The 24,944-nt window shown below is 42.7% G+C and overlaps 1 protein-coding gene across 1 annotated transcript in view; it reads left to right on the top strand.

The window, feature by feature from the left end:
* ZSWIM6 (zinc finger SWIM-type containing 6) overlaps positions 1 to 24,944 on the top strand; it is a 167,771-nt gene that overhangs the window by 91,533 nt on the left and 51,294 nt on the right. The window contains exon 2 of the mRNA XM_084802585.1: positions 12,186 to 12,542. Coding sequence (XP_084658711.1) covers positions 12,186 to 12,542 — 357 coding nt within the window. The remainder of the gene's footprint in view (positions 1 to 12,185; positions 12,543 to 24,944) is intronic.

Here is a 24,944-nt window from a genome sequence, read left to right as displayed (position 1 = left end):
ACCACCTATGTAAAGTATGCTAATCTACTGTGCCTCAGAGTTTTCAAGTAGCCCATCTAAAAAGGAATCATATGCTTGCATTTTATTCTGATTATGAAACTGATAGATAGGGTCAGAGCTTGGGTTAGGGCCAAACCATGGGCCTGGTGCTGAGGTTGAAGTTAGGCCAGAAGTTTGGCAAGAGAGTTTGGCTTGCAGCCTCTCCTCCTAGCTCTGAGCCCGCAGTCTCCCGTGTGCTTGGCAGACAGCACCGCCTCACGTGTTTCCCCTCTACCACTGCTGCCTAAGGAAACAGCCAAGCATTTCTGAGAGCCGCAGGCAAAAGAAGAAACTCACAGGTTAGGGACTTCTGTGACCTCTTTGGTTAGCCTCTGGGTCCTGGGGGGCAGGACAAAGGTGTGCAGATGTGCTGTTTGGGGAACAAAAGGCACTAATAAACTTCATCTGCGCTTCAAAAGTTGGAGACCCAGGAGAGAGGCCTGAGGGGGGCAGGAAGGTCTGGGAAAGAGAGGTCTGAGGGCTGGGGGGCCTCTGCAGGTGTGCCGGGACTTAGGCAGGGCGGCCTGGCTGCCCCTGTGTAGAAGGGCAAAAGGCCAGCCGGCTTTGCTTGTGTTAGACCAGCTGGCATAAGGAAAGATTACATTTCCATTGCTAAGCACCTCGCAGAGGAGAAGTCCTGGCTCCCACTTGTGCATCAGAGCCCCCTCCTGCCATCCGTTTCCCTGGCTGAGCAGTGGTTGTTGCCCCTCAGATGCACCCCTGAAAAAGCACTTGGTAAGAGGTAGCCTCCGAGCTTCAGGGCAGGCCAACCCAGCTTCTCAGTTTGGCTTTTGCATTACTGTGTTCGACTCCTGCCTCCTCTCAGTGCCCGTTACAAAGAGCCAAGTTGATAGGTTTTTTTTTTCCTTTTCTTTTCTTTTTTTTCCTCTTAAAGAAAAAAAGTCACTCCTGGCTAAGCTGGCATTCTGATTAATTGGATCTTTGTATGAAATGGGGGAAGAATTCACATTAATGAGGAAACAAAACCAGTAATGCGCAGAATGCTGCTGGGAACTCTTGGTTAGGGCAGTCCAGGGCATGCTCCGTAAATTTTTATGTTGTTTATATGGTGTGCTGTGCTTCACAGTCTGGACTTTGCATTAATTTGCCATTGTCTTTCTCAAATATTAATGAGGTGTACAAGTGAGTCTGTTTCAAATAGTCATTTTTGACTTGGACCTAAAATAAAGCTTTTCCTTTAAAAAATTATTTTTCAAAAAGATGGAAACTACTTCATTAGCTATTACCAGCAAGGTCTCCTAATGTCTTTCTATAAGCTGTTTAAGCTTAGTATTAGAAATTAGGGCTAGAGGATTTAATTAGGCAGCTCACAGGATGCGGTCTCTTTAATTTAGGATTTCCCTTTGAGAAAATTATGTGGTTAAAGAAGGAATATGATATTTTAGATAAGTTGGCTTTAAACTTGCATTTATTGTCTCCATCTTGGGCCCCATAGTGTCTTTGCTGCTGATCTGGGGAGTGCACATGATTTGAGCGGAAACATTTTGTGTTTGCGCTGATGGTTGCAGCATACGTTATTGGATCGTGTGCAATAGTTTTGAGTAGGAAAGCTCTACTGTTCGATGTGGGGATGAGGATTACCTCATCTTGTTTACCAGTCATAAATCAGTACTGGTTATGACACATTTACCAGGCTAGTGTGCTCAGTAGCAAATAGATATGCTGTTGTGAGAGCATTACACACCAATACTCTTGGACCTAGCTTTTAAGAAGACAGAAAAACCCCTCTCCCAATGCTGGCCACTCTTTCAGCCATAACATCGCAGTTTCTTGCTTCCTGCCTTTAATTTCCCTGGGGTTCTCCTTATTTAGGAAGAGGGTGAAAGATGTATTTGTGTAAGTACTACACCAGGGCTTCTGTTCACTTCTCCGACAAAGACCGTGTTACTTGAGCACTTCATGCGCAGGCCTCACATTTTCCTTAGAAGAATGTGCTGTGACAGGAATGGCTCAGGCCTGTGTGTTTATTTCATGTCTGCCAGCTCATTCTAGCTTAGAAATGTTCTAATGCTTCAAGTTTGTAACCGTTGTTCAGTTAGCTGAGCACATACCCTGAGATGCTCAAAAGGGCCACCTTTTAGAACTTAACTGGTGTGTTCTCAAACTGCTGTCCCTTCATGATGCCTCTGTCCCACTTAAAACCTAACTTAATACTTACCCTTACACGTGAAAACAATCACTTCTCAAGAAAAGTTTGTTTTTTGTCAGTGAAGAATTAAAGTTTTCTTTTACAGAAACTTCATCTTTGTTAAGACTTACTATAGATGACTTTAATGAGTGCATGTGTGAAAAATCTGTCTTTTCCCCATTTCTCTGCTGAGTATACTGTTGGCCTGTCACTTTAAAATCTTAAGTAAGTAAGAGCACTTGCTGCTTTCCCATAGGATCTGAGTTCAGTTCCCGGAGCTGCAACTCCAACTCCAGGTGATCTCATGGTCTCTCTGGCCCCGTGAGCACCGCTGACACACAAGGTACATACTCACACAGACACATACTCATCAATGAAAATAATCTTGGAAAAAAAAGAATCCAAATCCAAATAATGTTATGCAAAGAACAGTTGAACTGTTTCCACAGAGCATTATGTCAGTTCTAGAACCTTTGGGTCTCTTATGGGAAATTCCTAGGTGCTTTTGCTTATGGGCATTATAACTATTGGCAGTTATTTTGTGTCCAGTGTTTGTTTTGTCAACTTAATAGAAGCTAGGGTCATGTGAGACGAGGGTACTTCAGTGGAGAAAAGCCTCAATAAGATGGCCCATGGGTAGCCCTGTGGGGCATTTTCTTGGCTAACGATTGATTTGGAAAGGTCCTGCCCACCAAGGGTAGTACCACCCCTTGGGCAGGTGGTCACATACTGTGTGTAAGAAAACAAGCTGGACAGATCACAAGAAGCAAGCCGGGAGGCCAGTGTTCTTCTGTGGCCATGCTTCCGTTCCTGCCTCCAGCTCCAGCCTTGAGTTCCTGCCCTGCCTTCCCTCAGTGATGGAGCTTGATCTAAGAGTTGGTAAGATGAAGATGAAATAGACCATTTCCTTCTCAAGTTGTTTTTGGTCATGATGTTTTATCCCAATGATAGACACTGTTTCAAGTTTAACCCTATAAGCAATTACAATACATGTTTATTCAATAATAGTAAGTATATGTTAACAGAAATAAAACCTGTTTAAAAATACTCTCATAATTCGCAATAAAAGTATTTAACTGAAATGAGTGACATTATCTATGTTGCTGCAAATCTCTTTGCTGTTTACTCTTAGGAATATCCATCTCTTATTTGTCTGTCTCTGTTACAGTAGCCCACATCGTGTCAGCCTCTTGAAACTGAATATGCATTCAGGAGAGAGTGTGTAAAAGGTCACTGGTGTCGAGGTATAGTTATGAAAGAGTTCATTATCGTGGTTGCTCTGAAAGGCACTTGAGGATTCAGGAGTGGGAGGAGGAGTTAGTATCCCATTTTAAAAGTCACTGTATTATAACATTTTAAAACTTACCGTTACTTTAAAAATTGCTCTCCATGGTTTTTGTTTGTTTGTTTCTCTGCATATGAAATTAACATGCCGCTAATAGGAAAATAGGGAAGAGCTGGGACGAGATACAAGTGACTTACGTTGTTCAGTTTTGTTGTCAAATAACAATGATTCTTCTAGTGTCCCCCTAGCCACTTGCATCAAACAGCCTTTGCGGTTTCTCGTTATTTTCCAAGCCACCCGTGAGAGTAACCTCCTCCCCCAAGATTCCAGTAGCTTAGAAAAAGAAAGTGTTCTGGATGAAGGGAAAGCACCACTCCCCTCTGCTTCTCCAGCTGGGAATGGAAGGAAAGGGAAATAAAATTTAATGAGCACTTTTACTATGTGCCAGGTGCTTTACACATGTTATTTCATTTTAATCCCCCAAACAACCTTGCAACATGTTTCTAGCCACGTACTTGGACAAATAGAGACTCAAAAAGGCTGAATAACACACACAGCATTTAAGAAGCCAAAGTCTTTATTCAGAAGCTTACACAGCACTACACTGCTTTTACACACTGTTTTCCTTCTGTTCGCAGAGGTTAAAACTATGGAGACTAATGTGATGCTGTGATAAGCAAAGAGTTTGCTCTCTGACTCTCCCTCTTCCTGATTAACTTCCTACTATATTACATCTTACAGAGTCAAACATTTTAAAGTATTTTTTTTCAATGCACATATATATATAATTATATTTAGTTCTTAACCACTTAGCCCACAGCCATCCCCCCACCTCTTCCTGCTGGCCTCCATCTGTCCCCAGAAGAAGTGTCCCTTGTATGCTTGCGTCATATCTCTTCTGTTACAGTCACTTTCCCTGTTTTCCTCCCTTAATATTGCTTACACACGCACATACGCACACACATGAATCTGTATTTTTGAGCTAAAACACAGCATATTTCTTTTTGAAGCTTTTACTTCATTTAACAATGATCTCCAGTTCTATCCATCCATTTTCCTCCAAATGTCTTTATTTGTTTGTTGTTTTTTCAAGATAAGGTTTCTCTGTTTAACCCTCGCTGTCCTGGAGTTTACTAGGTAGACCAGGCTGGCCTCAAACTCAGAGATCCACTTCCCTCTACCTCCCAAGTGATGGGATTAAAGGTGTGCCCCATCACTGCCCAGGTGATTTCATTGTACTTTTTAATGGCCAAATAAAATTTCTTTCTGTACGTACACACTTTTTCTTTTGTCATTCACCTATTGATGGGCTTGAGGCTGGTTCTTTTTGTTGTTTTCATTGTGAATATCATAGAAATGAACACGAGTGTGTGTCTGTTGTGCTGTGTTGACTTTGGGTGTGATCTCAGGAGTAGTCTAGCTGAGTCATTTGGTAGCTCACTTTTCTTTTGAGGAACCTCCATATTGGCTTCTGTGGTGGCTGTGCCAATCTACCTTTCTACCAGCAGTGTACAAAGATGCTTCTATCCCTCTCTTTGCCAACATTTGTTGTCATGTGTTCCCTTGATGACAGCAATCTGAGTGGGACAAGACAGATATGTAAAGCTTTTTCTCTAATTATGTTTCTCTGATGGTTAATGGTGTTGAACACTTGTTCAGTTATTATCATTAATATTCCTGTTTTTTTTTGAGAGCTGTCATTTCAGTTCATTAGCCCATTATTAGTTGTGTTTTTGTTGTTTAGTTTCTGTGGGTCTGTAAGTATCCTAGCTGTTAATCCGCTGTCTCAGGACAGAGAAGCTTCCCTATCCCACAAGCTGTTTCTTCTCCCTGATGGTCACATCCTCTGCTGTGTAGAACCCCGTTAGTTTCCTATAATCCCATTTGTTAGTTTCTGCAGTTATTTCTTGTTGTTCATTAAAGTCTGTGCCTGTCTGGAAGCGTTTTCCTCTAGCACTTTCAAAGTTTTAGATCTAGCAGTTAAGGTCGCCTTGATTCATATGACTTTGGACTTGACCCCAGGAGGTATGTAAAGTGAAGAGAGAATGAAGGGCAGACACACAGACAGGTGTAGAGAAAAGCTGACACTGGATGGGGGGTGCCCTCTGACAGAAATGCACCAGCAGTCCAGAAGTAAGACCATGTACTGCTGCACAGGGAGGTGGGCTTACTGTGTACAGCTGCAGAAGGTGGCTTAGGTAAAGTAATGTCAGGAGGAGGTCTCTGGAGGGAAGCAGTTTCAGGTGTACTCAGCAGAAGGAGGAAACTGGGCATGATATTTTCTCCATCACTGGCTTAGGCAAAGGTCAATCTTTTTAATATTGTACTTGGACCAGAAGAGGGCTTTGCCCTTCCTCTGAGCCTGACCCAGGAAAGGAAGGCTTTGTGTTCTCATGCTTGCGAGGCATTGGGGTCCTTGATGTGATGGTGTTTGTGTGAGGAATGCCTTTGATCCATGTTACATTGTCAGAGAAATGGAAGTAGTTTCATTCTTGCCGTTTGTTAGAGGGGCTGTCTTTTTTTTTTCTGATGTTTATTTTTGACACTTACCCAAGTGGCTGTGTAAGCTTATTTCTGGATCTTCTATTCCATTTGTCTACGCATCTTTTTCTAGTACCATACAGCAGTATGACCTCAACTCTTCATCTGAAGTAAAGATACTACTATTAGAGCCGGTGGTGGTGGCGCACGCCTTTAATCTTAGCACTCAAGAGGCAGAGGCAGGCGGATCTCTGAATGTGAGGCCAGCCTGACCTACAGAGTGAGTTCCAGATCAGCCAAGGCTACACAGAGACACCTGTCTCAAAACAAAAACAAAGCTAACAACAACTGCCCAACCAACAAAAAATTATTAGAGAGAACACTGAAAGGAAACAGAGTGGGCAAAAGAGAAGGAAAATGATTGCAATACTGAAAAGAACACATAGTTAGATGAACTGGTGAAGGGAAATAAAAATATGAATAAAATCTTCTTTAAAAGTTGCACGTTTAAAATACAGTGAAGTGAAAATAATACAAAAAGTGGAATAAAAAGAAAAAAGAAGTGTTGGCATAGCTTCTTTACTTGAAAATTAGAGCTGCACATACATGTGCGGTGTGAGGGCTCACTGTGCTGCGTGTGCGGTGTGAGGGCTCAGTGTGCTGCGTGTGTGGTGTGAGGGCTCACTGTGCTGCGTGTGCGGTGTGAGGGCTCACTGTGCTGCGTGTGCGGTGTGAGGGCTCACTGTGCTGCGTGTGCGGTGTGAGGGCTCACTGTGCTGCGTGTGCGGTGTGAGGGCTCACTGTGCTGCGTGTGCGGTGTGAGGGCTCACTGTGCTGCGTGTGCGGTGTGAGGGCTCACTGTGCTGCGTGTGCGGTGTGAGGGCTCACTGTGCTGCGTGTGCGGTGTGAGGGCTCACTGTGCTGCGTGTGCAATGTGAGGGCTCACTGTGCTGTGTGTGCGGTGTGAGGGCTCAGTGTGCTGTGTGTGCGGTGTGAGGGCTCAGTGTGCTGTGTGTGCGGTGTGAGGGCTCAGTGTGCTGCGTGTGCGGTGTGAGGGCTCAGTGTACTGTGCTGTGTGTGCAGTGTGAGGGCTCAGTGTGCTGTGTGTGTGGTGTGAGGGCTCAGTGTGCTGTGTGTGCGGTGTGAGGGCTCACTGTGCTGTGTGTGCGGTGTGAGGGCTCAGTGTGCTGCGTGTGCGGTGTGAGGGCTCACTGCTGCGTGTGCGGTGTGAGGGCTCACTGTGCTGCGTGTGCGGTGTGAGGGCTCACTGTGCTGCGTGTGCGGTGTGAGGGCTCACTGTGCTGCGTGTGCGGTGTGAGGGCTCACTGTGCTGCGTGTGCGGTGTGAGGGCTCACTGTGCTGCGTGTGCGGGGTGAGGGCTCAGTGTGCTGCGTGTGCGGTGTGACGGCTCACTGTGCTGCGTGTGCGGTGTGAGGGCTCACTGTGCTGCGTGTGCGGTGTGAGGGCTCAGTGTGCTGCGTGTGTGGTGTGAGGGCTCACTTTGCTGCGTGTGCGGTGTGAGGGCTCAGTGTGCTGCGTGTGTGGTGTGAGGGCTCACTTTGCTGCGTGTGCGGTGTGAGGGCTCACTTTGCTGCGTGTGCGGTGTGAGGGCTCACTGTGCTGCGTGTGTGGTGTGAGGGCTCAGTGTGCTGCGTGTGTGGTGTGAGGGCTCACTTTGCTGCGTGTGCGGTGTGACGGCTCACTGTGCTGCGTGTGCGGTGTGAGGGCTCAGTGTGCTGCGTGTGTGGTGAGAGAGAGAGAGAGAGAGAGAGAGAGAGAGAGAGAGAGAGAGAGAGAGAGAGTGTGTGTGTGTGTGTGTGTGTGTGTGTGTGTGTAAGATTAGGCTGGTCTTGAACTCACAGAGATCTGCCTGTCTCTGCTTCCTTGGGTGCCTGGCTGGAGTTCTGGGATTCTAACTCACTGAAAAGATAACAAACTCCAGAGGTTGGTCTGCCCACTTACCACTTACCGCAGACTGTAGGCTCCTGCGAAGTTTCTCAGTTGATAAGCTTGGCTTCCTGTCATTTGAGGGTGTGTGTGTCCACCTGGTGTAGTTCTCTGAGCCATACCTCTGGTGCCTGCATTTTTTGGGCTGTCAAGAGTGCAGCTCTCTTGCTCTCCACCACTGCCTCACAGAGCTACGCCTTACTTTGGACTATGAAAGGCTGAAGTCAAGCTCCATGACGTGATTCTTCCCTGCCATTAGGTCTTAAGGGTAGCTTAATTTTAATCAGTCTGTTGTTTCTCAGAATAGTGCCCACTGCCCTTAGTCATATACAATGACAAATTGGCCGGGTGGTGGTGATCCCAGCACTCTGGAGGTGTAGAGGCAGGCAGATCTTTGTAAGTTCGAGGCCAGCCTGGTCTACAAAGTGAGTACAGGGTAGCTAAGGCTACACAGAGAAACCCTGTCTTAAAAAACAAAAAACAAAAACAACAACAAATTGGGATTCTACTACTGCTGGAGGAATCGCTGTGTCCCTGAATTTGAGTCTCACGTGATCCAAGGGTTTGTCCTTAAGCTAGGCCCACCAGACTCTTTTCTCTACTGCTGCCTGGTTTGCCTTTCAAATAAGGTTTCCATGCCCCCCACCCCCCCTTGCTGCAGATCCCTGCACCACGTGAAGAATCTTCACCTTTGTGACTTTCTGAAGCCTTCCTGGTCCCTTTGCATAGAGCCAGTGCTTATACTGACTCCTCCTTAGCCCGTGTAGTCTGCAATCTGACCTGGAGGCTGTCAAACAAACTTTGTTTCTTTGTTTTTGAGACAGGCTCTCACTTTGACCTGGACCTCTCTGGCCTCCAGGCTGGCCTTGAACTTACAAACATTGGTCTGCCTCTGCTTCCTAAGAGCAGAGTTGGGATTAAAGGGATGTGTCACCACACTCAGGCCTGAATGCATTTTAGAAGAAGGCTTAGAGTGATTTCTTCATATTTAAATATTTTACCAGATAGTCCAGGCTTAGCCCTTTCTGTGCTCAGTGCATCATCACAGTTGGTCAGAGCTCCAGAAAGGACATGTGATCTTAAGAAGTGGTCCTGTTTCAGCTCACTCAGGATCTTCACTGATCACCACAGCAGGAGGATGGAGTGTGAGGCAGGTAAAGCAGGAGGTCTTCCCAGCCCTTATGATGTGGTGGAGGGACTTGTGGTTTCCTGTCTCTTCTTTTGTGTGCATCGGTGTGATTTTAGGATTTTAGGATAGAATTTCAAAAGTTCCTCAAAGAGGCCAAAACACCATTATAAAGTTGAAGTCAGCGTGTGGAATTTCTTCATATTGACCTGGTACCCCATGGCCTTAGGAAGTTATACACAGCTGCCTTTTATAGATGAATGTGTGATTTCCTTGTATTTGAAGTAAAGCCTTGCACTTTGTAACCCTCACCTGAAGGTGAAGGGAAAATTGCCCCACACCCATCAGATCGGCCTCCGTGAGCTAGCTAACTGCTTCAACAGCACATTGGAGCAGTAAGGCTGACCTGACAGACAAGCTGTGTGAAGAGTCGTTTCGGTAGATGTGCTGGAGAGAGCAGCAGGAGGAGCTCACTCAGGGAGCGCCTGGCTGTTCTGTAGTCAGCAGGGCACAGGCCAGCCAACAGGAGACGTTACCTTTTATTTAGCAAGATTTCCATTAGAGAAGGCTGGAATTTTTAAAGGAATTTGGGCACTTGAAAGATAATAGAATTAGGGGGGAAAATGAAATACCTTAATATTTGATGAGCTCAGATTAATGAAGTTTTGTGACTTATCTTGTGTTTTGTGACCTCATATCTTTTAGATTAAGTTTTGTTTTTGAAGTCAAAAATTTTAAAATTTAATTTAAAAATCTGAATTGAAGAATAATCAGTGTTTTCTGTAGCAGTTGAATAATACATGGAAATTCCCTGCTAGCATTAACAATACTATATGAGGATTCACCCCTTTATGACTTGTAGTATGTAGCTTACATGAAAAAGATCATTTCTGTCCTAGCTGTTGGAGTGCCTCATCAGTTTTCTTAAGGATCTCTTTCTTTTAATAATAATTAGTGTTGTTTAGAGCGCCTGTTCCATTATCACCTTCTTGATTCTTGATTATGCTGATGATTACACATGGAGAGAGAGAGAGAGAGAGAGAGAGAGAGAGAGGAGAGTGAGTGAGTGTGTGTGTGTGTGTGTGTGTGTGTGTGTGTGTGTGTGTGTGTGTGTGTGTGTACACCTCATGTGATGAAGACTGATCTCAGGGCCTGGCACATGGTAGGAATGTGCTACCCTCCCAGGCCATATTGTAAACTGTTTACTACCCAGCCTCGCTCTTTTGAGTCCTCAGTTACGGGCTTTGTCTATGTTTAGAATTCTCCAGTACATTTTTATGGAGGGGCAAGGGGACTGTGGTGGACAAGGGGAAAGGTGGCTGTGTTAAGTGGGAAGATGTTCATTTTATAAATCAACTCTACATGCTGTGGTATATGGCATCCATACATGTGAATATGTGACATGTGGAAACAATCTTCCTTGAACTAAATGTATATAATATGGTTGGGGCCTTTGTTCTGATTCAGACGTTTTTGTCTCATTTTGCCTATTCCATGCATTTTATTACTATATATAGTACATCTGATATGTACTGACTAAGGCAAGATTGCCCTTATTTTTTCAGTTTTACATTTTTCTCAGGTGCTTGTGTATTTTTTTAATGAGTAAAACCTAAAAATGAAGAAACTATTTTCTCTGTACACTTTCTCTTCTTTTCCTAGAGAACTCTTGATCAGAGGGACAAAGGAAACTAAAATGTCTGTTTTTAAGTGGATTATATTTATGGGAGAAAAACCCAAATATCTGTTACATGGCAATTTCAAATTTTTCTATTGTGAAACAATCGTTTGTGTTTATGGAATACCCTTTTTAGAGTGATGACTTTGTTAGAAATCATTACAAGATAAAATTACCTCGCTCCGGCAGGTCTGTGTTCTTTGGCAGAGTGGCCTAGGCAACTCACGTGCGGCCCCAGCACCACACGTAGGGGTTCTTGCTGTTGTCCGCCGTCACTCTCAAGCCACATGCTTGGGAGTTTTCTCCAGTTCTCATGAGGTTTGTGAAGGGGAACTCAGCCCCAGCCTGATAATTTTTTTTTGAAGTAGCATAAATAGCAGAAGGCTAAGAGAATGCTGAGGGCTTCATTATTTAGCACTCAAGTTTCTGTCAGGCGTTTGAAATCATGTGATGCCCTTGATGCTCCTGAAGGGTCTCCCCGCCGTAGGGACTATCCTTCAGCATGAGCGTGGCTGGCGGAATGGATGTGTACCCCTTGCCTCTCCTCAGCCCGCCAAACTTCAGGGTAGCTTTCCTGTGCATTTAGGGGAAAAGTCCAGGGATGCTTGTCGGCCACGGAGGCCACAACTGATTGGGACACAGTGGTCATTGGAGGCATCTGCAGTTGGCTTAGCTAGAACTCTTCAAGAGCAAATGGCCTCCTTGTGGGGCAAGCATTGTGCTTCTGGCTCTTTGTAAGCAGTGTCCAGCTGGCCATTGATGATGGAACCTGTGGAAGGTTCCTGTCTGTTTCTAAGTTGAAGGTCCGTTGCCTCCAATGCTCTATTCTTATTGGTGATATCACATTGTGGGGGTGGGGGTTATGTGTGTATTTAGCCGTGTATTTAAGCTTTCCTCTATTCAAGGTTAAGAGTGTAACCATGTGATTTACTCAGAGTGTGAAATGCATGAATCAGCTGTAGGGTTTACAGCTCTCCCTGTAGCTGCTGTTGATAGATACTGCATTTGGGGGCATTGTGATATATATGTTAATATATCATACAAATATATTTATAGACATATATGTATTGCAGAAACATATTGCATTAAGAAGTTTCTCTGGTCAAAGTCCTCCCTTACCTTTATAGTGTTGATTGCTAGCTTCATGGCAGCCGAGAACAAATGTGAAGGGGAGTGAGCAGTTTGGCTAAGAAAAAAAAGCTAAATAAGCCAGCTTACTTATACTTAACACTTAAACATACAAGAGGGGGACCACAGTGCTCCTCTGCTCTAGATCTCAGTCATGCATCCCACAAGTACATGAGTACAGAAGTGATGCTGTGAAGTAACCGCTCGCTGTAAGTGTTCAAGACGTACTGCAGTCAGTGCTTTAAATTTGCGGTGCCAAGTATCATTTGTCCAGAGCCACGTGCTTCCAAGAGTTAGGACTTTTCATAGCGTCTGAGGACAGAAGCTGAACTCTCCCTTTCTTGTCACCTAGGTTTCCACTTGAGTGGCACAGTGACAGAACCTGCAATACAATCGGAGCCAGAAACCGTTTGCAACGTGGCCATCAGCTTTGATCGTTGCAAGATTACCTCAGTGACCTGCAGCTGTGGAAACAAGGACATATTTTATTGTGCCCATGTTGTGGCGCTGTCTTTATACCGCATCCGCAAGCCAGATCAGGTCAAGCTGCACCTGCCCATTTCAGAGACTCTCTTCCAGATGAACAGAGACCAGCTGCAGAAGTTTGTTCAGTATTTGATCACAGTGCACCACACGGAAGTCTTGCCGACTGCTCAAAAGCTCGCAGACGAAATTCTGTCCCAGAATTCAGAAATCAACCAAGTTCATGGTGAGTACTGCAGATGACGGAACTTTCTCAGAGTATTTTTCATTTATAAGTTCAATTATGCATAAAATGAATTAAGTGTGAGAAGTAGGTCATCAGCAATACTCTTTGATAGAGATTAACTTAGTTTTGTATGCTACAGCATTTCTTTTGAAGTATTTTATGCTAGAAGGCAAGCCCTTTGGAGAAAAGGGGTCTTTTAGGAAAGGGGTCTCGTTAGGTATGGCTCAGACTGGCCTTGAGCACAAAATGGTCCCTCCTTAGCCTCCCGCCTCTGCCTCCCACCTCCCTGCCTCCCACCTCCCTGAGACAGCACATCTGACAGCAGCAAGCTTCTGTGCTCAGAAAAATCTCACTTGTTAAAGCCAAATTGTTCTTACACTTCATTTCGCTTAGTAACATTTCATTTAGTATTAGCTATTAGTTATATAAAACACTTGTCATTTTATTTATACTTTTAAGCAAATGAATATGTACATATTTAGTTTTTCACTTTAAAATTTACTTTCTAGGCTGGGTATGGTGGTGCACGCCTTTAATCCCAGCACTTGGAAGGCAGAGGCAGGTGGATCGCTCGCTGAGTTAGAGGCCAGCCTGGTCCACAAAGTGAGTCTAGGACAGCCAAGGCTACACAGAGAAACGCTGTCTCAAAAACACAAAACAAAATTTTAAATTAAATTTAAAATAAAATTTACTTTCTAGTGCAGGGAAAGAAAATAAACTTAAGAAAACTTAAGAAAAATATTACAGCTGATTTAGAGTTTATGATATATATATATATATATATATATATATATATATATATATATACACATACATACATACACATATATATATTTATATCTAAAAAATAATTTTCTTTTAAATTAACTCAAAAGAATATATGGGACAGTTCAGAAATATATCCACTAACATTTTTTTCCATACAATATACTAGTAAAATGTAAAAAATGCTAGCCTGGGGAGATGGCTTATCCACTGCTGTGCTGGCTTTCATTTTATGCTTTTTAAATTTTAGAAATGATTTTGTAAAAATATATTGAGGAAAGTATCATGGTCTTGGCTAAGCAGCTCAGGGCCCTAATATTATTAAATTTATTTTACTATTTTATAATATAATATATAATACAATATAGTTTTGTAAGTGTTTTTAAAGTCATTACTTCATGGTGCAAGTAGAAATGTTTATGGCAAGCAGTGTTAAGTCATTTAAAAACTAAGAGATGCCACTCTGTATATGAAGTCTGACTACTGACAACAAGTACAGCAAACTAGCACCTAGGCAGACAGCTAGCGCAGACAGCTCTGAGCATGTGTGAGGTCTCCATGTCCCGCCCCTACAGGCTGCCCCTGATTTGTGTTGTAATTTCTTCTTGGGTAGTAGAGGCATTTTTACATCATTAAATGCTGGTTTGTCTTGATCTGCTTTTAAGCTCTATATATCATACAGTATGAGTTCTATACATCTTTCTTAAAGTCTTTAATAGTAGAATTTACCCATGTTTCATGTGCCTGTAATTCATTTGTTGTCATTTATTGGATGTTTCCCTGTCTCATACAGGGAATTACAGTGTGACCCACATATACATATTAGTGTAAAATGTATAAAATAAAAAGCAAAATTAATTTTAATGAAATTTTATGATTCATATATAAATATTGCTTCAACAAAAATATTTATATTTTTGGTTGTAAGCCTAGTCTGTTAAAGAGTTGTTGAGCCATTTCTCAAACCCAAAAAATATTTATATAGTTTATAATTTTAGATTACTATCAGCCTTATTTTCAGTTAAATATTATATAAGTAAAATTCAGTATATTCTTTTCAATGAATCCATAAGATTTTATACTGTTACGATGTATAAAATAACAAGCACTATAAGTTGTTCAAAATGATTATGCTTATGTGCCAGTGATGCTGTGAAAATGCATGTGTGCATGTGTACTTCATGTTTATGTGTGTGTGTGAGTGCATGTGAAGGTTGGCAGGATATTCTCAAAATCATTTAGGGACATTTATAACTCTGAAATTTGGTGCCTGTTTTCATGCTTATAACACCCCAAATCACACGAAACCCACGTGCAAGTCTGTAGCCCTGCATGGCTGGTGGTAGCATTGCTTTGGAGTATTCTGGCTGTGAGAATGCCCGTATTTATTTGTCCGTCCTACTGATGATGGGCCTTGTTTACAATAGCGCTGCTGTGAATGTGTTTTCAGAAGTCTCCTGGCACTGTGTGATACATGGTTTTTATGTCCAAGGCAATCATATGTGCAGTCAGATTTCTCGTGGTGCTCCCCATGTTGGCTCTGCTATGTCTCAGTAGCAGTAGTGAGGCGTGTGGAGCATTTTACTGGCAAGAGGCTGCCCCTGTTAAATCTCGAGAATGACCATCAGAGGAGCCGTCGGCCTCCAGAAAGCACGTGCGTTCAAGAGTTCTCAAGTAGGCTTCTGCCCTAGAGGATCGGTCATCTTACTCACCCCTTGCTGCCTTTGGGAAATCCACACTAGCCCACAGTCATCCCAGAGACTTCTCAGGAGCATTTCGGGTAGTGCCCCTCAGCACGTGGGTCACAGCCCCCTGGAGACTCATATCAGATATTTACAGTTCCTAACCATACAAAAGTACAGTGACAATGTAGCACTGAAACGATTTTATGCTTGGGGGTCACCACAACATGAGGAACCGTATTAAAGGATTGCTGCGTTAGGAAGGTTGAGAATCACTCAGTTAGGGCTTATTAAATTTTTCAGTGGACATTGACAAGTAAGATAGTTCTCTTTTCTCTTTCATTTTTCCTTAGTTCAAATAACACATTGTCCTTTGAATTTTAGCTTAACTGATGGGCCTATCAATAATTATATATTCAATGCAGTTATCTTGCTATGAAGGTTAATAGCTCCTGGAGTTTCTTATTTTAAACCTTTTTTTTTTTAAGTTTATTACCAAGTTGAGATAGTGTTCCTAATGCAGTCATGTAAACTATGACTATTTGCAGAAATGTGGTCACATGACATTCCTTTCAGAATTTCTGAGATTGAAACAGCCCCGTTTAAGGAGCTATAATGGACAGTGCAGGTTAGCTTGGACTCTGATTTTCAGAGCCTGTGTCTGAGAAGAGCTGCTAGAGAGCAGAGGGCCTGAGTGGAGCGCACTTCCAGCTTTCTCGCTACCCAATCTCCCAGTGGATTTGAGCCTAGAAACGTGCTACGTAAACAAGCTGTGTACCGCCTTCCGCTCTAGTGTGACAGTGGTCAAGACGGGTGGGAAACAGGCCGTGGCCTCACAGGATGCAGTGGGAAGTGTGTTCCCTGGAGGGCTTGCCTCTGACTGTTAGACTAATGGCATGACATAATTGTGAGATTAACAGTGCTCCACAGGTATCTGACCATGTGGTTTCACCTGCGCTCACATTAAATCTGTTTACAAGACAGCGCTTTCCTGTATAATTTTGAGCATTTTTTTCTCATTTGAGAAAAATGCCTTGAGCATGATTTTGGGGTGACCTTCTCTAAAGAGAACTAACAACTTCTAATGAGATAAATAGGGCCAGTATATGATTTTGACTTAATTATTTTAGCCAGTCTCGTGATGACATGGTTTAGCTTATCTGCATCCCTTTTGAAAGAAAAGCGTGATTCACCTTACAAGTAGCTACAAAAATTTTTATTTATTTATTTTTTAAATTGGTTTTTTGAGACAGGCTTTCTCTGTGTAACAGCTCTGGCTGTCCTGGAACTCACTCTGTTGTCCAGGCTGGCCTCGAACTCACAGAGATCTGCCTGCCTCTGCTTCCCAAGTGCTGGGATTAAAGGCATGCGCCACCACCGCCCAGCTTACAGAAATTTCTTTTGATTATAGTTATTCTTTTTTGTGTGTGAATTTACTTCCTGCTTCTTAAAAGGTTTTTTTCTTTTTCTTATTATTTTGAAATATTTTTGAAAAGAGTTATATCTTGAGGAATGCAACATTTCATTTGTGTTATTCCTTATATGTTAGCTCAGCATTGCGAGTGTACAGTGCAGTAATGTGTACGTGGTGATTCACCCAGCCACACTCAGCAGTGAGGCCTGTGTGACTACCGACTGCAGTGTGGGCACTGTTGTTAGAATAGTCCTACTTGTCAGGTCTTTTCCATTTCATCGTGTTTCATACATTTTTCTATATGACTTGATGATAAAATTAATCATATATGCAAAGTGGCTATAAGGTATTTAACGTTAATATCCTACCAGGGACATTGTAGTTGTGAAATTTTTTGAGCCAACTGTTTGCTTTTATCTTTCTATTCTAATATACCGTTCTACCTTTAACGTCTTTGCTAAGTACTCAGCAATAGAGACATTGATTTCGAAGCACCAGCCCTGCTTCCCTAGCTTAGCTGTGCGAACTGCTGCTTCTCTGGCTCTTTTTCCTACTAAAGGAGGAAACACACTAGCCCGGTGTGACGGTCTCTAGGAAGGAGGAAGCTGAACTGCAGCTTTGAGGCCAGCCTGTCTCAAAGCATGTCCGCAAAGGAGATGACATTCTAAATCGGCAAGTTGTGGCATAGGGACAGAATATTGAACTTGAGCACGTAGACTGTGGGAGTGTCATGGGTATGTGTCGCCTGGTTGAATGTGGCGGAGCACATTTTCCCTCATGCTTAAAATGCTCATCCTCGTGTAATGTAGCTCTAGAAAAAAATGACGACATGGATATATAGGACAATAGTAAAAAGATATTCAACTACATCTCTCTGGAACACTCTTAAAGATAGTTTGAGAAGAGAGCAAAGGGCTGGCAAGATGATTCAGCAGCCGAAGGTGCTTGCCACCAAGCTGACTACCTGGGCTTAATCCCTGGAGCCTCCAGGCATGGAAAGAGAGAACTGGTTGCCCAGGCAGTCCTCTGATGTCCAATGTTCATGCCATGGTCCTTGAATACCCTTAAGTCCCCTCCCACACAGGAAGCAGAGAGCTGGTGATGAAAAGGAGAGTTAGAGGTAGTCTTTACTTTCCCCAGACTCCGTGACACCCATTTCTTTTTGTTTTACTGACCACCCACAGGCTAGCTTCTACTGCGCAAACTACAGCAAAGGAACAGGTCTCAGGGAAAGTCGTACTGATCTTGACCTTGAGTGAAAAGAAAGTCATTTAGTGACCCTTTTAAACCCAGGCCCTGGGCCAGTTCCCAGAGTAGGCCAATGCTCTTGTATGTACCCCAGATACCAGCCCAGTAGCTGCAGTACCCAAGGCATTCACTGACGTGTCACAGAGGGTCCACATGACCTCTCAACTCTGGCATATCTGCAGAAACACAGACCACAACCAGGATCTGCACTTGAAAGGCTCATCTCCTTTTGGTACTCCCAGCTGTGCATTTGATATTACTGTATTTCTTTTTTTAAAATAATTTTATATTTATTGAAAAGGAATTTTTTCATACAGTATTTTTATCATGGTTTCTTTTTATAAAACTGAGACTAAATCCATCTTGCTTGTCTATCCTTCTTAATTTAGCCTTCAAATACTACTTTGAATCATTTTATGTATCAATCTATGTCAGCCTCCTGGTTAAACTACCGTACAAGTCTACATACAAGTTCCTTTTTCATTTGACAGTAAACGTGGAGACTCATATTATGACCTGTGTATGTTGGTAGCATGTCTGAACACAACACACAATAAGTACCCTCTCATATTTTTAAAACAATCTTTTAAAAAAATTCTGTCTTGTTCTTAGTAAGAAATTGGTGATTTATTCTATAGGAGTACGTAAACATGCTCCAAATCCTGTGGTGAGTAACAGTTGGGGCGTCGTCTGATGCAGACCTCAGGTCACATCTCTCTGCCCTGTATTGCTCCGTAGGTGGTCGTGTTCAAGTGTAATTGGACTTGCTTTAGCAAACAGCCTGTGGGAGCATCCTAGGGAAGCGTTTGATTATTAGCAGCCCATCTTTGTGGAGCACTGTAATGTCAACAGTTGGTACAAAGTATGGTCTACTGGTGGTCAACATAACAAGTACCTTGTGCACCAGAGAAAGTTGCTCTAACTACGCTATCGTGAAAAGATCGTGATATGAAGCCTAAAGGAAACTCTGAAGAGTGAATTTTGGAGAAAATCATAGTAGTTAGAGAAGTGTAGACAAAAAGATAAATCCTCAGTGGCTCCCTGCTCCCAGAACCAGTGCCCACATAGCACCCCCAGCAGACAGCATTGTCTGTGCCCTATAAGATAGTTCTTCCTTGGTGAACACACATACACACGTGTGCACATACAACTTGAAATGTAGTTTTAAGGGAAAAATAGAAACCAGTTGAAAACCGTATTTGTGGTTTCCTTTTGGGAGGAGGGGGAGGGGCTGCACAGATGTAACTGTCTTGCGTTAGTTGTTGTAAGCCGGGCACTAGTTCCTGGTATGTGTGTGTCCATTCCTTCACCTCATGGTGACCTAAGAGAGGTGTCCTCCGGCTTTCCCTATCCATAAGTGTTGCTGTTAGGACCGTCACGTGGTTTGTGAGTGTTTTGGTTTTAGTTTCTGATTTTTGTTTCGTTTTGCTTTTTGTTTTTCGAGACAGGGTTTCTCTGTGTAGCCTTGGCTGTCCTGGACTCACTCTGTAGACCAGGCTGGCCTCGAACTCAAAGCAATCCACATGCCTCTGCCTCCCAAGTGCTGGGATTAAAGGCATATGCCATAGTTTTTTATTTTTTAAGTAATAGTTTCAGTAGTATAAATACTAGAATAAGTGGTATATGCATTTTGAATTTTATAATTATTACCAAAGCTGCTCCTAAAATTATATTTTATCCCAAATTATAACCAAAATATGATGGCTGCATCATGAGTTAAATGTACCTTCTGAAATATGATGGACTCTGATCAAATGTAGGTTATAGTTCGTCTTTCCTTCACAGGAGTCCCAGCATTTCGCTTAAGCAAAAGAAGTAGTTTAGAAATGTAATGTTCCTTAATTTGGAGGAATTAAAAATCTCTTGCCTGTGAGGAATGTTCTCAGGTGTAATGAAGAGACAGGCAAGGTACTTGAGCTCAGTAGCCGATAGGCAAGGTACTAGAGCTCAGTAGCCGTCTCCGTGTCCCTTTTCATCCATGTGTCCCTTCCCTCTCATCCTCCAGGCATCGCTAACACCCTTAGCCTTCATATATGGAGAAACCGTCAGCTCCGACCATCTCCCCCTCTGCTCTTTCTCATTTTGCTGACCCTCCAATCTCCATGTTAATCTACATGAGCTGGTCGTTCTCGCTGCCCACCTCCCCCTGAGCCCATTCTGTGTTTAATAAGACTTCCATCTTTGAAGTCTGACTAACCTGAATTGGAATCCAGCCTCTGGTCCCATGCTTTCAAGCCTAGTTATGGGGGCAAGAGATCTCATACAAGGTGAACAAAACCAAAAGTTAGGAGAGTAAACAGTAGTGGATCCTGCTGTCCCTGTCACTGTGCTGTGTTAGTTGAGCTGCATCTGTAGGCTGTAGGGTCAGTAGTAAATAATGGAGGAAAATATTTATAGACTCTTTTTGTTTGTTCATTGTTTTGTTTGTTTGCTGTTTTTGTTTTTGTTGTGGTTTCTTTGGGAGAGGTGGAAACAGTGCCACGACATCCAGCACACAAACCAGCATTTTAAAGCATCATTTAAAGTAAGCAGAGCTGACTATTGCTAGAGCTCACAAGTGTGGTAAAGGCCTTTCTAATAAGGCTGAGGAGTTTGATTAAAAAAAAAAATTCTGAGAACTTGGCATAAATATTTATATTTGTGTACCAAGTAATTGTTAGCACATTTTATCAAATAAATAACTGAAAATGATGTACCTGTTACCATGCAGCTTTTTACGCTGTTTATATGCTGCACTTTTAATGAGATTTGGAAAATATACACATGCTTTATTGCTTTTTACCAAGAAAAGATACATGCTATCCTCCCGAAGGCTGAAGTAAATTAAACGATAAGAGATGAGCAATTGTTGGAAGAGAGGGAAACGGTGGAGGAGGGCTGGAGACAGTGCTACTTGAGGACCCCAGACACTTCGCTGGCGTGTGTAGCTCATCTACTTCCTTGGTGCTTAGCTAAAGGAAGGTAATCAGAGCAGAAATGACAACCATCAGGCCTTCCTCTGCCATCAGCCCCTTTGGCTGAGAAGACAAGCTGTCCTTTCTGTAGCTTCTGGAGAAGCCACCGTGTCCTCTCCTGGCAGTGGACTGCAAGGGATGATGTAGAGGTGGTGAGCAAGGGTCTTGTTGTTTGAACTACAACAAAAATTATAAACTTAAATAAAAGCATTAGTTAGACGCCATCCTAAAAATGAGGATTGAGAATTAAATTTAATTTTTTTCCAAAGAACATGTCTCTTCAGTGTTCATGGTCATGTTTTTAAAGTATTCTTGTTTTCTTTCTGCTCTAAAGAGAGACTTGTTTTTGAGTCTTGAGTCGCTAAGCTTAGCTTTTCTCTCTCTCTCTCTCTCTCTCTCTCTCTCTCTCTCTCTCTCTCTGTTTTTTTCTCCTCAGAACTAATGGTGATGTCATGGTTTTGCCATCAGTGTGTAAGACAGGCATACCTATTGACTTAATGTTTCCTAGTGTAAACAGTAGGCACTAAACCTGCATGTTAGTGTACTTCCGTAGGTCGCCCAACAGAGACTAGCTAATTACCTCTGTAGTATAGATGCCTGCTGCCTACATTATGCCCAAATAGAGGGAATTTGATGATTTTGATAAAACAGAACATGATTTCTAAGTGTAAATAGCTAAAAGCATTATTGGGGGGACAGCGAGATGGCTCAGTGGGTAAGGCCTATGCCACCGAGTCTGAGGACCTGAATTTGAGCATCAGAACTCATGTGATGCAGAGAGAACTGACTGGCACGTGACATACGCACTAAATAAATGTAGAAAGATGGATGCCTGAAACGCTAGTTTCCTCGGAGCAGTTGGTAACAGTAGAGCCGGAAAAGAAAGAATTACCTTCTCATTCTCATCCTACATTCGAACGCTAAACCTGTGGGCTGGACACAACGGAAGCCCATGCTGACTATTTCTTCATGGCTCAGTTTCCAGCGCACAGGGTGAGGTGGTGTCATCTAACCCCGAGAAGACGGCATCCGCAGCATGAGACGCTCCTTTCGATGAGCGTCTTAAAATGTGCTTCCTTCACAACGGGGAGAGGTGCTTATGTGGTACCCCTGAGTGCTCTTCTGTGTTGTTAAGGTCCACAGTATGCCAAGACATTTCATAGTCTCCCTCTCAACTACAGAATCCTTGTTCTTCTCCACTAGTTCAAAGAGAAAAGTGCAATTCAGTAGGTGTGACTTGGTGCAAAGGCATCCAGTGTGTCCTAGCAATTTTGATAGGTTTTAATTTAGGGAACTATTGTGCTGAGGAGTTTTGCTGTTCTGATGAATCAGTAGGCTTAGACTAGACAGTGATTCTTCGTGCCCATGAATTCTCCTTTGCTTCCTCCTCTGGTGTCACGTTACCAAGGTGGAAGGTGAATCAGACTCAAACACTTATCTGTCTTGGAACGATTGACAATTAAGTCTCTCACTGCCCATCCCACAATAGATAGTTTTCCTTTCTCCAAGGGCTTGAAGCTAAAGAGTTGAACTTCAGTAATAAAATACTCACAATGATTGACTATACATTGCAAATATTATAGCACCTGTAAGTAAGAACAAAAACCATGATCGCTTTTAAAGCATTTAATGTATGGATATAGTGATTCTGGTTCCTGCTTAACTCAGGTTATTTAATAGTAAATATGTAAATATATGAACTTTTATTTTCTTTTCAAACTTAAATGCTTTGTCTGTGATTACAGATGACCATTAATAAGTAGTAGATTCCACAGCTCTTAGATTTTTATATGATGCCAAATCAAGTACTCTAAAGTGTTTGATTAAGACATTGGGGTTTAATAGTTAAACCCCAGACTAAAAGTTTATTTTAAATACTGTTATTGAACTAGCTAGCTAGTAAACAGTGCTGAAGATCGAACTTGTGGTTTTATATGAGGTGGGCAGACAGTTTACCACACAGTTGTAACCCATCCCAGCATTCAAACTTGGAATGCATAAAGTGTATGCATTTGTACTTTGGGGATAAATACCATTGTCGTAGTAATTAATAAGATACTTAATCTTTTAGCCTATAATGTATGTGTTGCATACCTTAATATGTTAAATATATCAAGTAAAACCTTACACCCACTAGTTATCTTTACTTTCATTCTTATAACTAAATAATCAGTTTTTTCTACAGTGCGTCAGCAGACTTCTTTTTATTGCCTAGTTAATGTTTTTATTCCTGTAACATAGAATTTTGGAGTTAAGTGCAATTTGCCAGAGGATACACATATTCTTTCTCAGCTCTTCCTTGAGCTGAAGTCACTGGGATTCTAGTGTGTGTGTGTGTGTGTGTGTGTGTGTGTGTGTGTGTGTGTGTGTCTGTGTGTCTGTCTGTCTGTCTGTCTGTCTGTGTGTCTCCCCTCCCCTCCCCTCACTCCGTCCCTCTCCTCCCTCCCTCTGTGTGTGTGTGATTCCTTAAAGCAGGAATGTAATATATTTTAAAGTTGTTAGCTTTTATAAGTAGGGGAGGGAATCATCATTTAATTCAAGAGTGACTGCTAGATTCTAATATCATTTGTTGCTCTTTGTTTGAAATAACTAAGAATTGTTTATGGTCTGCAATTTTTAGAGGGTTTCTCAATGTAGGTCACTTTGCCTACAGGCTATAGAAAATAACTTTGTTTCTCCAACTCATGTTTATACCTATTTAAAATACTTGGATGTCTATGGCAAACTCAACACTATGCATCTCCCATAGAGTTCTGGTCCCTGCGACTGAGAGCCCTTAGTCAGATAGAGCACAGTCGGCCTCTCAGCATGCCTGCCCAGGTCTAACTGGGACCTCTGTGCTGAGGGGGAGTCTAAACAGAGCATACCTCACAGGAAAATACAGAAAAGAGGCACAGCTGTGCTGAGAGTGGGTGTTGGGTTTCCATCCAGATCATCAGGAGCAGTAGAAATGAGTGATAAGTAGCCAGTCTGAGCTGCACGTGAGATTTCAAGGGGGGTTTTAGCAGTATGTTGGAGAGAACTTAGATGTTGAGGCCTTGTAGTTTAACTGTTTGCAGAGTTCTTTTTTATTCATTTCCATAAAGAATCTGTAGCTGTTTTTCTACAGAGGGGTTGTGTGAGAAGGTCCCAATAACCAAAGTGAATGGCTGGACGAGTTAGGGACTCTGAATCCCTCTGAGGTGCCATGGTAGACCTGGTAATTACAATAGCATTATGTGTACTGTAAGATGAGAGCCATGAGAACAAATATGCCAATTAATAGTCCTTATGAGTAATATATACATATACATATGTATACACATATACATATATATGAGTGAAATAGGAAAAAATATATACATCTTTCAGTAAGAGTCCTTCGAGAGAAAATATTTACCTTATTTGATATTTTGGAGGGTGGTGTTGACTTTTCCCTCCTCTTTTTGATATTGTCCTCAAAGTGTTTGATTCTGGATTGTTTAGGCAATAGCGACAGATAACATCCTCACTCTTTTGAGTTTGGACACCAGCCTAATTGCCCCGTCCCTAATTGGAGCAGCTTTTCCCTCTCTCTGGGAACGTCTTTCCAACTCTTGTAAGAGGCCACTTGTTCCCACTGCCCTCGCGGCTCTGCCTCCAGCATTTACACATGGGCCTTCGCTGGGGCTCTGTCCTGGGGTCTTCTTACACCCGCACTGCCTCCCACCACAGCATGACCCCCCATTTATATCCTTGGCCTGCTTCCTTTCTTGTCTTCAAGGTATTCCAGATTCACTATATTTAAAATTGAACTCCCAAATCTGAGGATTTCCCACTGCAGTGAATTGTCCCATATTCTGTACAGTGGTTTAATCTAGAAACCAGTGCCCCTCCCTCGCCTAGATCATGTGTGTCCCTCACGTGCTCACGTCTTTACCGAGTCTTCCTGCCTTGGTGGTGCTAGGAGACATGATGTACAATGTCTTTTTAAAGGCCGCACTGTCAGTGTGAACTTGTGTTTATTTTTTTTCTCATTTTCATTCAACATTTTTAGACATGTTTCCATTGTAGGATGTGGAGACTATTCCCATTCATTTTTGTGGCTGCATAATTAATATTTCATGGTAAGGATGTTACAGTTGATGGATATTGGCACAGAGGGTGTTCCGTTATTCTACTTGAGGTAACGTCCTCATGAGTTCCCGCTCATCACCCCACGGGAAGAGAGACAGAGCCCCTCAGCCTCCGAGGTCTTCTGCCTCTCCAGGCTGGTTTCATGTCCCTCTGCCCCGAGCCCCTCCTCTGGTGAGGAGTGGACTCTCACTTCTCCTCTGTGTCTTGCTTCTTTCTGCCTAGGGCCTCTGCCCAAGTTCTTGTG

Source organism: Acomys minous, assembly GCF_964271855.1.
Source record: "Acomys minous genome assembly, chromosome: 11".
Lineage (NCBI taxonomy): Eukaryota > Metazoa > Chordata > Mammalia > Rodentia > Muridae > Acomys > Acomys minous.
The sequence above is the reverse complement of the archived record's forward strand: the minus strand, read 5'-3'. Positions and strand labels throughout refer to the sequence as shown.